The 14,946-nt window shown below is 37.7% G+C and overlaps 2 protein-coding genes across 3 annotated transcripts; both read left to right on the forward strand.

Moving 5' to 3' along the window:
- Positions 1-782: 782 nt before the first annotated feature.
- Positions 783-2,879, forward strand: LOC122310039 (receptor-like protein 15). The gene is made up of 3 exons (XM_043123922.1): positions 783-975; positions 1,043-2,057; positions 2,507-2,879. The coding sequence occupies exons 1-3, from the start codon at positions 783-785 to the stop codon at positions 2,877-2,879; spliced, it is 1,581 nt and encodes a 526-aa protein (XP_042979856.1).
- On the forward strand, positions 2,290-9,392 carry LOC122309541. Of its 2 annotated transcripts, XR_006242451.1 has the most exons (3): positions 2,290-2,661; positions 2,775-4,154; positions 9,205-9,392. XR_006242451.1 is itself a non-coding variant. In XM_043123054.1 (2 exons), exon 2 carries the CDS (start codon positions 3,164-3,166, stop codon positions 3,992-3,994), a length of 831 nt encoding a protein of 276 aa, XP_042978988.1. In that variant the 5' UTR covers positions 2,290-2,661; positions 2,775-3,163; the 3' UTR covers positions 3,995-6,279. The 2 variants fall into 2 exon arrangements, 1 of the variants encoding a protein (XP_042978988.1); XM_043123054.1 differs by lacking the exon at positions 9,205-9,392 and having other exon boundaries at positions 2,775-6,279.
- Positions 9,393-14,946: the final 5,554 nt, after the last annotated feature.

The raw sequence follows: 14,946 nt of genomic DNA on the forward strand, positions 1-14,946 counted from the left end.
AAACTAATGTATCATATTAAATTATGTAAATTTTTTTAGTATAATTTTTTAATTTTATTTGTGGGCTTAACATTCCTCGTGTGAATAAGGTGGCTGCTTGATATAGGTCTTCTGTTTTTTCTTTTTCCGACTTGATTTTCTATTTCTTATTGAAGAATTTTTATTTGGGATACCTTGCAACATTTGTCAAGATCAATTATTCTAAATTGCTTGGAAAAAATATTTACTCGTTATTTACTCCTATCTGTTATTTATTTATTTGTTTTTCTGCTTCAAAGCATATTGCGAAGATCACTACTTGACTCACTTGTCAAACTAATTTCACTGCAGCTTTTTGTGAACTAAAGCGATTAAAATATCTAAGGAAGTTGTACCTTGGGAATAATACATTGGAAGGCAATATTCTCTCTTGTCTTGAGAGGTTTGAAAGCCCTGAAGTGCACAGCAATCTACCTTCATTGATTTTCTCTAATCCGAGCACGATTACGGAATTTAAGGTCTCTGGTAATCGATTAGAAGGGGAGTTGTCATTTTCAATATTTGCCAATGCTTCTAGTCTTTATGACCTCAATCTTTCAAACAACATGTTGGAAGTTGAAATAGAGTCTCCCTCTTGGGTGCCCACCTTTCAGCTAAGATTTCTGAACTTGACAAGTTGCAGCCTCAACAAGAAGAATGGTCACGTTGTCCCAACCTTCATATCCATCCAATATTTATTGCATTTGCTAGACTTGTCTTACAACTCAATAAAATGAAGCGTACCTTGTCAACTACTTTTCAACATGAATATCACAGGTTTGTACTTGAGTGGCAACAAAATTGATGGTTCTTTCCTTGATTGCTCTGCTAATGGAACTTCACCACTTGAGTCATTGGACATATCTGATAATCATGTCAAAGGCTCTCTTCCAGAAAATATTGGATATCTTCTTCCAAGCTTAATTCGTGTTGACGTTTCCTCAAATGCATCAGAAGGCAACATTCCTTGGTCCTTTGGTTATCTGCCTCTCCATGGTCTAGACCTTTCTCATAAAATTCTCAGGAACACTACAGCAAAGTTTGACTAGAACTGGCACGCGACTTATGTTGTTAGATTTATCAAACAACAAATTGCAAGGACAAGTGCTCCCAAAGGACGTGAACATGACAATGTTGAGGATCTTACGTCTTAGTAGCAATCACTTCGAAGGAGTAATCTCCCCCACCATATTAAACAGTCCATATTTACTAGTCCTAGATTTTCGAGATAATGACTTGTCCAATAATATTCCAGAGTGGTTGTATGATCATTCTTGCTTGGTAGCACTTATTTTAAGTGGAAATCGCTTTGAAGGTCACTTAACTCGAAGACTGTGTCGGATGAAAACACTACAAGCTTTTGTTGTCTCTCACAATCGTCTTTCAGGAGGTATTCCCTCTTGCCTTGATAATATTACTTTCTGGAACAAGAGTTCTCCAAGCCTTACTTATTGGAATTACCATATCAATAAACTAGTTCTACAGTATCCCTACCTATTTAGAGATGATTATATTCCGTTTTTCATACCATTGGAAACTCAAATGTCTTTGTTCATAAAAAATAGGTTATATACTTTCAAAGGTTTCCCTCTCTTGATAATGATCACAATTGACCTGTCATCTAACCAGTTGATAGGTAGCATTCCTTCTGAATTGAGAGAATTGTCACAGCTTCGGTTCTTGAACTTGTTGAATAACTCTCTAAGAGGTTCCATTCCAATCTCTTTTCAAAACTTGAGAAGCATGGAGAGTTTGGATCTCTCTCATAACAAGTTGAGTGGGACAATTCCTTCTGAATTGGTTGGACTCACTTCTGTATCTGCATTTAGTGTTGCCTACAACAATTTGTCAGGAAGAATCCCATTTGAGCGTCAATTCTCTACTTTCACAAACCAATGCTATGAGGGTAATCCAGAACTCTATGGAGACCCTTTGCCAAGAAAATGCTCAACCACAAACCAATCAGAACCTGAAGAAAAACAAGGAATTAGAATAATTGATCACCCTAATTTCTTCTTCTATGCATTTGTAACTGTGTCGTATGCACTTGTGTTTTGGGCATTCTTTGGGATCCTAATCATTAAAAAGAATTGGAGGCACAAGTATTTTAAAGCCGTGGATGGATATATTGAGTCTTTATTTGAGTTGCTCTCTTAGTATAGGTGATTACCAAATCAATTACGTATGCAGTGTGGGCAATTTTATGAAATATATGTATTTTAAAGTATGCTTTATCTTCAATAAAGATGGAGTACTTCTCTCTTATATTGAGTCTTTGTTGGAGATGTCAGGATTTTAAGCTGTTGTATATGATTTGGTTTATTTATTTTTTGGCTTCTTGTGACCATGCAGTGGGAATGGTGACTTTGATTCAGTTAGCAAGAAGTCAATTTACCTTGGCAGTAACAAATATTCAAGGAATTAATCTGAAAATAAGGGGGGGATTGATGTTTTCACCCTTTTCTCTCTACGATCTGTTTTCTTCTAGGACGATTTGCGTGTGCCTCATGGCTGCCGCCGGGGGTCCCCCTGGGCCTTCAGTGCCTTCAGGACGGTTGAGGACGTTCGCCGACATGGTGGCACAACCGCCACAGCCCTTGCCGGAGGTGGAGATTCCGTTCCGTCCGGCTAAAGTGATAGATGGTGAGTTTTGGGTGATTTTTTCCAAAGATGAAATTGAGAGATCGGTTTCTCCTTTCCGATTTGCCATGGTTCTTAAATTCCTCAAGCAATGTCCTTCTCTTGATGTGATTCAGGCATTCATACGAAGTAGATGGGGTTTGGACTTGCAGCCAGTGGTTTCAGCGATGCGCAGGGCTCGTAATGTTTTTGTGCATTTTTCAAATGAAGGGATTTTGTGAAGGCGCTGTCAAGGGAAGTTATAGACATTGAGGGAGTGCCTTACCGTGGGTTTCATTGGAACCCAGATTTTGATAAGGAAGCAGAGCCATCGATGGTGCCGGTACGGGTTTTTCTCCCTTCCCTGCCTCCAAACTTTTATCATGAGGCTTATTTGAAACATATCACTGCCCCGATTGGTAGATATTTACATAGGGATAATGCTACCAAGTGAGGTACCAAAACCGATGGGGCTAGAGTTTGTTTGGAAGTGGATGTTGTGAAAACACCAGTCGGTGGGATCTGGATGGGGACTCCTCATCAGGAGCTGAGTTGGTATATTGAAGTGGTTTATGAAAGCTTGCCTGCCTTTTGTACTAGATGTAAAATGCAGGGTCATAACTTAAAATTATGCAAAGGGAAGGAGGGTGCTAAGCGAGTGATGGATCGGACGTTGAAACGAGGGGATAAGCAGATGCAAGTATGGAAACCGATAATATCAGACCATGAAAAGGAACGATTAACGAAGGCAAGGCAGACTAAGTCGTTGGTGAGTTTGGAGCTCGACGATGAGGCTGGTCCTAGTTGTTCCAAAGCAGCTCAGGAAGTTGTTAATGTGGAGGAGCCTGGACAAGAAAAGATGCAAGCGAGTTCTGAACTGAATATGGCTATGGGCGTAAATGAGTTTCACGAAATAGAGAAGATCTCAACGGAAAATAATTTAGAATTGAATGGTATTCAGATGGTGGTTTGTGATAATGGGGACGTTGCCGGCATGCTGAATCAGAATTTGAGAGTAAATTCGAATCTTACTTTGCCTAGTAATCAGATGTCGTGTGAGGTTGAAGTGGCAAGCTTTGCTGTGGATGAAGCTCCTTCCCTTGTTTTGGATATATACAACTCTGATGGCAACACATCACGGGATCATATGAGGCCAAACGGCCTTGGTAATGTCGTGATTGAGGAATTGAATGACGAGGTGGTGGTGGATCATGTTTTAGTAGGGTCTTCAAAAGACGTTCAGGTTGATGGTCATCCGGTCCAAGAGGGCTTGAACTCTCTGGGAATGGATGATAAGGAACATTGTGGGTCTGACCCAAAAAAAGAGTGTGGGGAAGATTTATGCAAAAATAAATAATATCTTTCGGATAGTGATATCCGAAATGGAAAAAACCTGGCCAAAGGGGGAAGATTGCTTCGAAGTTCGACTCGGGTTCCTAGCAAGCCTGTTTGCATGAATCTATGATTTGCACTCCTCTGTTTTGGAATATCCGGGGCCTCAGATCATCTCGAAGAAGGTTGTGTAAGTTGGTTAGGAAATTACATTTGAATTTTATCATGTTGGCTGAACCTTTTTGCAGATGGTCATAATCTGGTTAGTTTGAAGCATTTGCTGGCTTTTGAAAATTGTTTTTCTAATTTTTGTGTTGGTGGTAAAATTTGGTTGTTATGGAAAGAAGGTTTGCATATATCGGTCATTACTTACAGTCCTCAACATGTGACTATTTCTTTATGTATGGATTCTCGGCAAGTGTTTTTTTCTGTGGTTCATGCTAAATGCAATCATTTGGAAAGTAGAGAACTTTGGAGGTTGTTACAGTTGGACGTAGTCCAAGATGCACCTTGGCTATGCCTGGGTGATTTTAATGTTATTCGTGGGGAGGAAGAACATTGGGGTGGTAGACCGAGGTTGAGGATTGCCATGGATAAGTTTAATGAGTTTATCGATGCTTGTGGTTTTATTGACATGAAATTGGTTGGGGGCAAATTCTCGTGGTGTAATGGTCAGAGGGGTTTAGCTTGAAACTGGTCAAAATTAGACAGATGTTTGATGAATGTCGTGACTACAGATTTATTGCCAGATGCTTTTTATAAGTATATGACAAGCTCGACCTCGGATCATGCACCTTTGTCTTTTGTGTTAAAGGCTTTGGCCACTCGTTATGGTCCCTCTTCCTTTAAGTTCCAACAAATGTGGGTGTCCCATCCAAATTTTCGGGAAGTGGTGGAAAATCCTTGGAACGAACAGACTGGTACTATGGGGCTTTTTGGCCTTGCTACTAAGTTGAAAAAATTGAAAGTGATATTAAAAGATTGGAATTGCCAAGTTTTTGGGCGCATTGACAAAAATATCCAATCTTTGGAAAATCAAATTGAACAACTGGAAAGTCAACTCCAGGATGGTTTTTTGGAAGATACAGAGATGGCTCTATGGGTGGCTAAGGAAGAGCTTGCAATCTGGATGCAAAGAGAAGAAACTCAGCTTTCACAATATGTGAAGCTTAATTGGATGGAAAAAGGAGAGGCCTCGGCTTAGTTTTTTACAACTTTTGCTTCTTTAGCAAAGCCTTTTGTGCAGGAAATGAGGCTTAGAGATGGGTCTTGCATGGACACTCCGGAAGCTATTCATTCAGGTGCTGTGGATTATTTTAGCTCATTTCTGCGGGCCAGAGATTGTAGAGTTCCTCCAGATTTGTCCAGGTTGGTGACTAGTTCCATTCTTGAGGAGGAAAATGTTAAACTCCTTCAGCTCCCTTCAAATCCAAGAGGTTAGAGAGGCTATGTTTTCCATTCCTGTTGATAGTAGCCTGGGCCCAGATGGCTTTGGGTCTGGTTTCTATAGATCGTGCTTGGATATTGTTGAAGCTGATGTGGTAGTAGCTGTGCGGGAGTTTTTTATTGGAACTCCCATGCCTAGATTCTACTCAACTTCTTATATCATTCTCATTCCGAAAATGCAAAGGCCTACTGGTTTTGATAAATTTCACCCTATTAGCCTATGCTCAGTGGTGTACAAGGTTTTTTCTAAAATCTTGGTTCGTAGATTGGCACCCATCTTAAACAGAATTATTTCTCCGGAGCAAGGTGCATTTCTTTTTGGGCGTAGTATTTTTGAAAACATTTATTTGGCCCAAGAAATGATACATTTGCTCAATAAGAAGGTTGGGGGGAGGGGTAACATAGACATTAAAATTGATATGGCTAAGGCTTATGACAGTATAGACAGGGATTTCTTAATTCATGTGATGGCCTATTTTGGGTTCTCGTAGCGTCTTTGTAATTTGATAAGGAATTGTATTTCCACTCCTTGGTTCTCCGTGGTTATGAATGGTTCGGCAAATGTTTTTTTCCTAGCGGACGTGGTCTACGTCAGGGAGATCCTCTATTACCTTACTTGTTTATTATTGTTGAAGAGGTGCTATCAAGATTATTAAAGCATAATTTTGCCCTTGGCAACATTGTCCCATTCTCCCATCCACGAGGTACTCCTCTTGTTTCCCACCTATTATATACTGATGATATTGTGCTTTTTGCTAATGGAGGAAGATCTTCTTTCCAAACTATCAGAGATATTTTTGCTTTGTATGAAAATTGGTCTGATCAAGTGGTGAGTAAAGAAAAATCCTGCATTTTTTTCTCTAAGCATGCTACTGTTGCTCGAAAAAGAAGTTCCTTATTGTTGACAGCTTTCTCTGAAGGTTTTTTTCCATTTAAATATTTGGGTGTGTCTCTTATGGTTGGCTGGCTTAAATTGATATATTTTGATGACTTACTGAATGGCATTCGACGGAAGTTGGATGGATGCAGAACCGGTTTTTATCTTCTGGTGCTTGCCTCCTTTTATTGAGACATGTTATTGCTAGTATATCTATTCATTTGTTCTCTGTGATGCATGCTCCCAAGGCTGTTATTGCAGCCGTAAACCAGATTATGAGTAATTTTTTTTGGGGTTCCTCGAATGGAAAGCAAAAGCAGAAGTGAATTGCTTGGTACAAAGTTTGCTCTCCGATTCATGAAGGGGGTTTAGGTCTCCGAAAACTAGAGGAAGTTGAAGCTTCTTTATTCATGAAGCTCGCTTGGAATTTACTGACAGGTGAGTCTTTATGGGCTAATTTTTTCAAGACAAAGTATATAAAGGATAAGGATGTGACTCAGGTGGATAATCAGAAAGGAACTTTATTTTGGAGACATATTGTGGGTAGGGTTCCGAAAATTTTAGGTAATTCCTTGTGGCGGGTTCGGGATGGGAATGTTTCATTCTAGCGTGATCCTTGGTTGAAATCAGGTCCCCTTTTAAATTTTTGTGAGATATCTGATCGTCCGTTACTTAAAGTAAAGGAATGCAGGCTGCATAATGGGTGGGATGTGGACCTGTTGCAGAGATTGGTGGGGGAATCCAAGATGGAAGAAATTTTGACCTGCTTAGGGGAACAAAAAGATGGAGAAGATTTATTGATCTGGAAGCCCAATCTGAATGGGGAATTTTCTTTGAAGTCAGCTTGGGATTGTGTTCATGTTCGTGCCCCTAAATCTGAGTGGGCTTCGTGGATTTGGCACTCAGCGCTTCCTAAGAAGTATTCGGTTACCATTTGGAAGTCTTTTAATTTTAGCCTTACTGTTGATTCTCGTATTGGCTCTCTAGGCATTCCTTTGGCTTCAAAGTGTGAATGTTGTACTCTGAGATGTGTGGAGGACCAAGATCATGTCCTAGCGAAAGGGATGGTTACAGTATATATTTGGAGACGTGTTTCTCTTTAGCTGGGGATGCCGTATGACTCTAGTAGATCATGGAAAGCAACTATGGAATTATGGTTTCGGCGAGCTGCTCACTCGACTCAAAAAGTATTTTATTGGCTTTTGTTCCTATTATTGTGACTTGGTCCATTTGGGTTTGGAGATGTAAAGTTTGTATGGAAGGGAGAAGGAGTTCTGCGGGCTCTCTGTGGGGTTCGATTAAGGCTGCTATTGCTTGGGTGGGACTTCGCTTGCATGCTTCAAAGAAAATAAATGATGGCGATGAAAAAATCCTAAACCTTTTTTCTATCCCTATTAAACCAATTAAGAGACAGAGATATAGTCTTGTGAAATGGATGAAACCGGTCTCAGGATGGTTTAAATTAAATGTGGATGAGAGTTCTTTGGGGAATCCAGGTCATATGGGTGCAGGTGGTCTAATTATAGATGAGAAGGGGGACCTTACTTGGGCTTTTGCCTAAGAATTGGGGCATGGATCCAATAATGAAGCTGAGCTCATTTCTCTGTTATATGGTCGTCAACATTGTAAGGATTTAGCTATTTGGAGAGTAGAGGTTGAATTAGATTCTTTGTTAGTGGTTCATTGGATAGAAAAAGGGAGATGTGATATATGGTATCTTGAAGGTAGTCCTCATCGTTGCCACTTGCATTACTGCCCAATGAACCCCCACCTAGCTAGCCTGACCGACTTTTAACTTCCACCAAATCGAAAATTAAGGTGCTTAATTATAGTTAGAGTAATGCTATATACCACACTTTCACATTTCACTCTCAATCCATTATGTAAGATGTGACACATTTATCACTATTGAATATATAAGAATTATCTAATAAAAGATTATTCAATAATGATAAATGTGTCATATTTTATATAGTGAGATGAGAGTGCGATGATAGTGTGATGTATACAATTTTTCTTATATTTGACGCTATTGTATGGCGTGTAAATATATATAATTGCATGTGGTAGGCCTTTTTTTTTTTTTTTTTTTCTGTGCACAATGAGGGAACACATAATTTTTAGAACCTATTAATTCAGTGATCGAAGATTCTAATTATTTTTATTACCAGCAAGGGAAACACAATATATTTACATATTTTTTTACTAATAAGCTTTAATGTCGGACAAAATAACGATTATCCTGCAAACTAGTTTCAATAGATAATTTATAGGGAGAAGACAAAGAGACTTGCCCAAAACAAAGAGAAAACTCTAAATAATATACATTAATAATATAATTCAAAAATTATTTTATGAAGCCCACAAATCAGACTTAAATAGTTTCAAAATTCGAAATTATGAGTTTAAATTATTGTATGAGAAATTAATACATAAATAAAAAAGAATCATATTAAAAATTTGATCAAAATCAAATTCAGAATCACTTCCAAACCTAAAATCAAATATTTACTAAAAAGGGAAGAATGAGCATATATATATATATATATATATGATTCGAAAGAAAATAATTGATATTATTCTGAATAATTTGGGAGAAAGTAAATGCTATTCCTTATTGATAAAGGGTTAGAATTGCATAATTAAGTTGTTTAAATGAGTGATTTATCTTATCAAATAAGGATTCAACACTTAATTATGCATCAAATTCTAATATTGACTGTAGCATTACTTTTAGACCCATAAAATCAACTTATTACAAAATGATATAACTTGCCACATGACAGCCATGTAACCTCCAATTGCAGGCTCTCTGTCCCTAAAAGAGTTGCTTCACAATTGCATACACTTTGCAGGTTTCTTTAATCACGGACAGAATTTGACTACTGGTACTATCAAAACTTTTGGCACAGGTACTTGTAAAACTCAACCTGATTCAGTACTGCACGAGCTGGAAGAAAAACAATATCACATGGACCAAAGAAGCTCACACATACACACATGCAGTGGACTCACACAGCACACATGTAGAAAATGCAACCATGCAGTGGACTCACACATGCACACATGCAGAAAAGTGCAAGCACCATTCGGATCACACCAAGCAGCATAAAGCATTCGGACACATGCAGGAACACATGCACACATGCAACGCACACATGCAGACGCAGAGCAGCAGGAGAAGAAATGGACGATGCACATGCAGAACAGAAAGCACTCGGACAACAGCCACTCACACATGCAACACACATGCAACAAGGAAACGTAACTCATACATCATGCTGGATGTCGTTGGAAAGCAGCAGCAGATTTAATTCTTTCTTTCTTTTTCGGATGGGAGGCAGAAGAGAATTATTTGGTTTCAGCTTTTGGCATGTGAATTGCGTTACAGACCTAGCACTAGGCACGTTGCAGGAGATCATATGGAAGTTGAACATGCAGCAACAGTTTTTTTTATTTCTTTTTCATGTGGACAGGAAACAGCTTTTGGAAGACAACAGCAGATAGGTTTTACACTGTTTTCACGTAGAAACATTCGGCTACAGCAGAACGTGGCAGTTTATTTATCTTTCTTGCTGCTTCATTTCAGAGGGAGTTCAGTAGCTGGGGGAGTTATTTTTTTTACTTTCTTTCCTTTGTTTCAGACGCTGGGCAGCCAGTTTTATTTAGTTTTCTTCTCTGTTTCTTTCATTTTTCATTCGGCTACAGTAGTAGCTTAAGCTTGTTTTTATTGTTTCTTTCATTTTCATTCGGCTACAGCAGTAGCTAAGCTTTGTTTTCATTGTTTCTTTCATTTTTCATTTGGCTACAGCAGTAGCTTAGTTTTGAAGTTTCTTTTTTTCTTGCTTTTTGTTCAGACCTGGAGGAGGGTAGTTCCTAGTTTTGTTCTTAGGAATTTTATTTCTTTTCTTTTAGTTTAGATGCAAGGCGGCTGTTTTTGGAATTATTATTCTTCCTCTTTTCATTTTCGGTTCTAGGAACAGCAGTAGAGTAGTTGAATTTTATTACTTTTTGTTTAGAACTTTGGGGCGGCTGGTGTTGATTTTATTCCATTCTTGCTTTGCTTTTAGATAGTAGGCGGCTGGAATTTATTTTCTGGTTCTTACTTTCAGTTTTACTTCCTATTCTATTTTATGTTTTAGTCCAGGGGCGAGTAGACGGAAGCTCGTTAGCACTCTCGTTTTTCATTTATTTTTTTCTGTTCTTAGTTTGGACGTTTACGGACGGACGAAGTGCAGGCTCTACGTTTTCAGTTTTCATTTTACTTTAGTTGTCCTGCATGCAGCTTCTCTAGGATTTATTTCGTTTGGAAATTTTCTCTTAGATTTTATCATGGTTCAACTTAGATTAATCTTTGTTGTTAGAATTATCATGCGTAGCTAATTTTTGAAGCTTGGGTTGTGGAATGAAGCTTGATTTGTTTTGGATTCTAGTATAGTGCAATATTTTGTCGATAAATGATGATCACTCTATATTACTAGTCGGATTTGAATTAAAAATAGATTGTGGCTCTTGCTCTTGTTTTGTTGTTGACGTAAGGCACAACAAAAGCTTGAAAACTATCAAGGCCTCTCTCAGTTGTTTGTTAATGTGTGTTTGACTAGTAAAGTAGAGAATCCCTTAGGAAAATATTGCAAAACTTGAGCTTAGCTTTTTATCTTCCGTTTATCAATGCCTTGACTGGATTGTTAATCGCGAAAATTATCTAGAATTCGAAATAAAGAAAGTCTCAAACCCAACCCAAGTGTTTGTTAATTTGCCTTTTTTTATTAGAAACTCTAATTTCAACTTCGATTATCTTTTTTGCATTGCATTTCAATTTTATTTTCATCACTCATACTTGATTCATTTGTTACTCACAAATCTCCTATACACTTTGATAACCCATTGTCCATGTGGAATATGATTCTGGACTTATCCTTAATACAACTTGACACTTCTACACTTGGAAGCACATTCGACCACGAGTCACTTATCAATTTGGATATGCACCAAGGTCCCAATTATTAATGTTGCCCAGATGACTAACACAAGAGGGGGGTGAATTGAGTTGTATTAAAAAAATAACAATTATAAATCAAATATATAATATAAAATATAAACAAAATATTAAATAGCAATAAATATAAAGAGTAAGGGTAAGAGAGAAGCAAACTCAGTATGTTAACGAGGTTTGGCCCCACTGCCTACGTCCTCGCCTCAAGCTATCCCTTGAGGATTCCCGAATTCACTATTCAATCTCCTTCAGCTGGAGATAGAAACTTATTACACCTTTGAACAACACCGCTACAAAGGATCCGTGTAGAACACCCTCTACACTTGCAATCACCTTACAAGTGGTGATTCAACTATTTCTCGTATAGAATACTTTCTACACGCACAAGGGTTATACACACCCTTTTTCTGATACAAAAGCTGATAGTGGGTAGGTTATCAGAAAACACTCCTCAATGAGTGAAATAAGAACAATACAACACAAACTATATCTCTCAAAATGAACAAGGATTAAGGCTCAATGCTTAGAGAAGAGAGAATGAAAGCTTTGAATGAATGTTGTATGCTCTGGATGTTGTGAATGTGAAGCTCTCAAATGATCTATTTATAGGCATATGAGACTTCATATTCAAATTTAAAAAGATTCACATGTCAAAGACAACATCATTCACTTTTTCAAAAAATTTAAATAAAAGGTTCTTCTTTTTCAATTGTCAAAGACAACATCATTCACTTTTTCAAAAAAATCAAACTTAATTTTTTACTTTTGGCATATGACAAAATGAGCACACTTTCCTTTTCAAAAAATTCAAACCTAATCTTTTACTTTTTGCATATGACAAAAGGAGCACACTTTCATTTTCAAAAAATTCAAACCTAATCTTTTACTTTTTGTATATGACAAAATGAGCACACTTTACTTTTCAAAATTTTCAAACAAAATCATTTACCTTTTGTATAAGTCTAAAAAAGCATCAATCACTTTTGAAAATATTCAAATAAAATATGCACATGTGAAAGATGATAATCAATCATCTTTAATATTTTCAAAGTTCAACCCTTTAATCAAGGCATGCACATGCAAAAGATGACAATCAATCATCTTTCAAAATTTTCAAAAATATTCATGCACATGTGGAAAATGTATTTTAATGCTTTATGATAAAATATTAATTTTGAGCATTAATCCTAATTTCGAATTTTAAGAGATTTACAACATTACTCTATGAGTTTAATATGAACTTGTTTCCTTTTTGCTCATGCTTTGTTCTTTGATGTGCTTGATTCCATTGTGTGAACAACTTGAGCTTGAAACTTCTTTATTCTTTGAATTCATTTGTTATCATCAAAATCCATGTGTAGATTTATAATCACATGAAACTTGAAACCTTGGGTTCAACAATCTCCCCCTTTTTGATGATGACAAATACTTGATAGAACTTGAAACCTGTATTAATACTTAAGCTCCCCCTGAAAATATGCGTTAGTTTTTCAAGCAAAAGTATAAATATAATTCCAAGCATATATAACAAGTTTAACAATTTAAACAATGTTAATGTTCTAGTCTAAAACTTCTCCCCCTTTTGGCATCATTAAAAAGGATCAGCAGCAAGTAAATGGACTGAAGAAAACGATGCGTTTAATAGTCACTGTAGATAGTTGAAAAAGGAGTCGTCCGTGACCTGACAAATGCTGCAAAGTCTCGAGGCCTAACTCTATGAATTTAGTGCGGCTGGAGATTTAAACAATTGCCTGATGTTGTTGACAAACATGATTGAAGGCTCTGAGTTGCTATAAAAAAATGATCATTTTCATCAATCGGATGCCAAAAAAAATTGCTTCTTGACCTGAGTTCTGTTTTTTCACAACGATAGAATGGCTGAGCAATTCTCTTCCACTAATATTCCATACTTGAATCAGGAACCCTTAACGCATCAATCATCAATCTTCTCTCTTGAGGCCGTCAATACCATGATAGGAGCAGAGAACCGTTTTTCTAGTAAGACTGATTCTGAGATTATTGCATAATCAAGAATGCTTAGTAGTCAATATGTTGCCTCTGTTACGATCATGTCTCGGAGGTTAATGGCGAGGGTGAGTAAGATTGATCATCTTAACATGCAAATATTTGAGTTACGACAGAAGCCTGCTAATAAGGATAGTGAGAATAAAAGGCTAAAGCAAGAAAACCAAGAGTTGAAAAAATTTACAGATTGGTATGCTCATGATCTGCAACCACGAATAGAGGAGCTGGAACGAGAAAGGGTTCAGATACAAGGTCAACATCGGTAGATAACAGCAGAGGTTCATCGTTTACTAGAAAAATAGGGACAATCTATTGTTAATCTCGCTGGTTTAGTAAGAAAACTTTTGACAATGTGTGTCCAGCATATCTTGTATTTCTTTTGACTAAATAAGATTTGAAGAGACAATAGTTTGTCTTATTCTTTATGCTATCTCTATAAAATCAATCCTGAAGTTCATCCAATCCGCATCAAGTTTTCATCTCATCTCTATAACTCATCTGCATTCCTTCAACATTCTCGTTTTAAGCCTTTTATTCTTTTCTCAATGGCTCATTCTTCTAACATTTCTCTAGATCCATCTATAAGGCATTCTGCATCTCAACCTCTTGTCCTTTCTGCAGTTGCCATTGGTGCCATGTTGCAGCAAGAAAATAATAATCTGACTAATAAGTCAGATTCTGATGCTATTTATGACTTGGTGAGTCTTGGGACTCGCTACTCTTCCTCTATTGTTGCTTTTTCTCAGCGGCTACAAGCCAAAAATCACGAAGTTAAAAAGCTCAAAAAACAAATTGTTGTACTTCAACGAATTGTTCAAGAGTCTCACACAAGGGAAGGAATCATTCGGCAGAAGAATAAACAGTTGAATCTTTATTAGATTCTTCATTCCGCTTGCCGGTTCCCATGGATAAGAATGACATGATATTGTATGAAGAGAATGAGCGTCTCAAACATGAGGCTAAGAATCTCAAGTTTATGTAAAAGTATTTAAAAAATCTATCTCTATTTTTATTGACTCTGGTCTATCTTTTAAGACATAAAAAAAAAAAATCCAAAAATCAGAGGTACAGGACACACACACCGGCAACACCAGCCAACAGCGGTAGAAGCCGTGCAGGAACACAAAAGCTGGACAACTAATAAACAGAAAGATAGAAAAAAAAACTGCTGGCAAACTACTCTGGGAGGAAGAACACCACTTGAAAACTGAAGTACGAAGTCTGAGGATCCAAAAAAACTAAGAACATCGTCTGCAGGTGGCCCCTTGGTGGCGTGTGACAGCCACACGCCGCAGAAAGCCGAGACTTTGTCCCATGCGTGGGGGCAATGCCCCACTCCATCTTGCACCACGTTCAGTGGGCTTGTAGATCGGTAGCTGACCAACATCCTGGAGGGGTGCGTGTTGACGTTCGGCAGCTAGATAGTCCGTTGCGGCATTCCTCCCTTATTGGCCTAAAAAAAACAAAAAAGAAAAAAAAAACTACTAACAGAGAAAGAAAGGGGATCGGGAGCCGAAGCTCCCCCCCCCGGCCGTCGCACGACTCTGGGTTGGGGACGATTAGAGAGAAAGAAAAGGGTTTACAGAGAGACCGATCCAGAAACCGCCAAGCTTCACTTGATTTCGGATGTTGA

The sequence above is a fragment of the Carya illinoinensis genome, chromosome 5 (genome assembly GCF_018687715.1).
Source record: "Carya illinoinensis cultivar Pawnee chromosome 5, C.illinoinensisPawnee_v1, whole genome shotgun sequence".
In the NCBI taxonomy this organism is placed as follows: domain Eukaryota; kingdom Viridiplantae; phylum Streptophyta; class Magnoliopsida; order Fagales; family Juglandaceae; genus Carya; species Carya illinoinensis.

Excerpts from the sequence above, each read along its gene's own strand:
- LOC122310039 (XM_043123922.1), top strand. The coding sequence starts at position 783 with ATGAATATCACAGGTTTGTACTTGAGTGGCAACAAAATTGATGGTTCT. Across the intron at positions 976-1,042 it reads TTCCTCAAATGCATCAGAAG|GAACACTACAGCAAAGTTTG; the intron begins GCAACATTCCTT and ends TAAAATTCTCAG. Across the intron at positions 2,058-2,506 it reads TATGCATTTGTAACTGTGTC|GACGATTTGCGTGTGCCTCA; the intron begins GTATGCACTTGT and ends GTTTTCTTCTAG.
- LOC122309541 (XM_043123054.1), top strand. The coding sequence starts at position 3,164 with ATGGGGACTCCTCATCAGGAGCTGAGTTGGTATATTGAAGTGGTTTAT.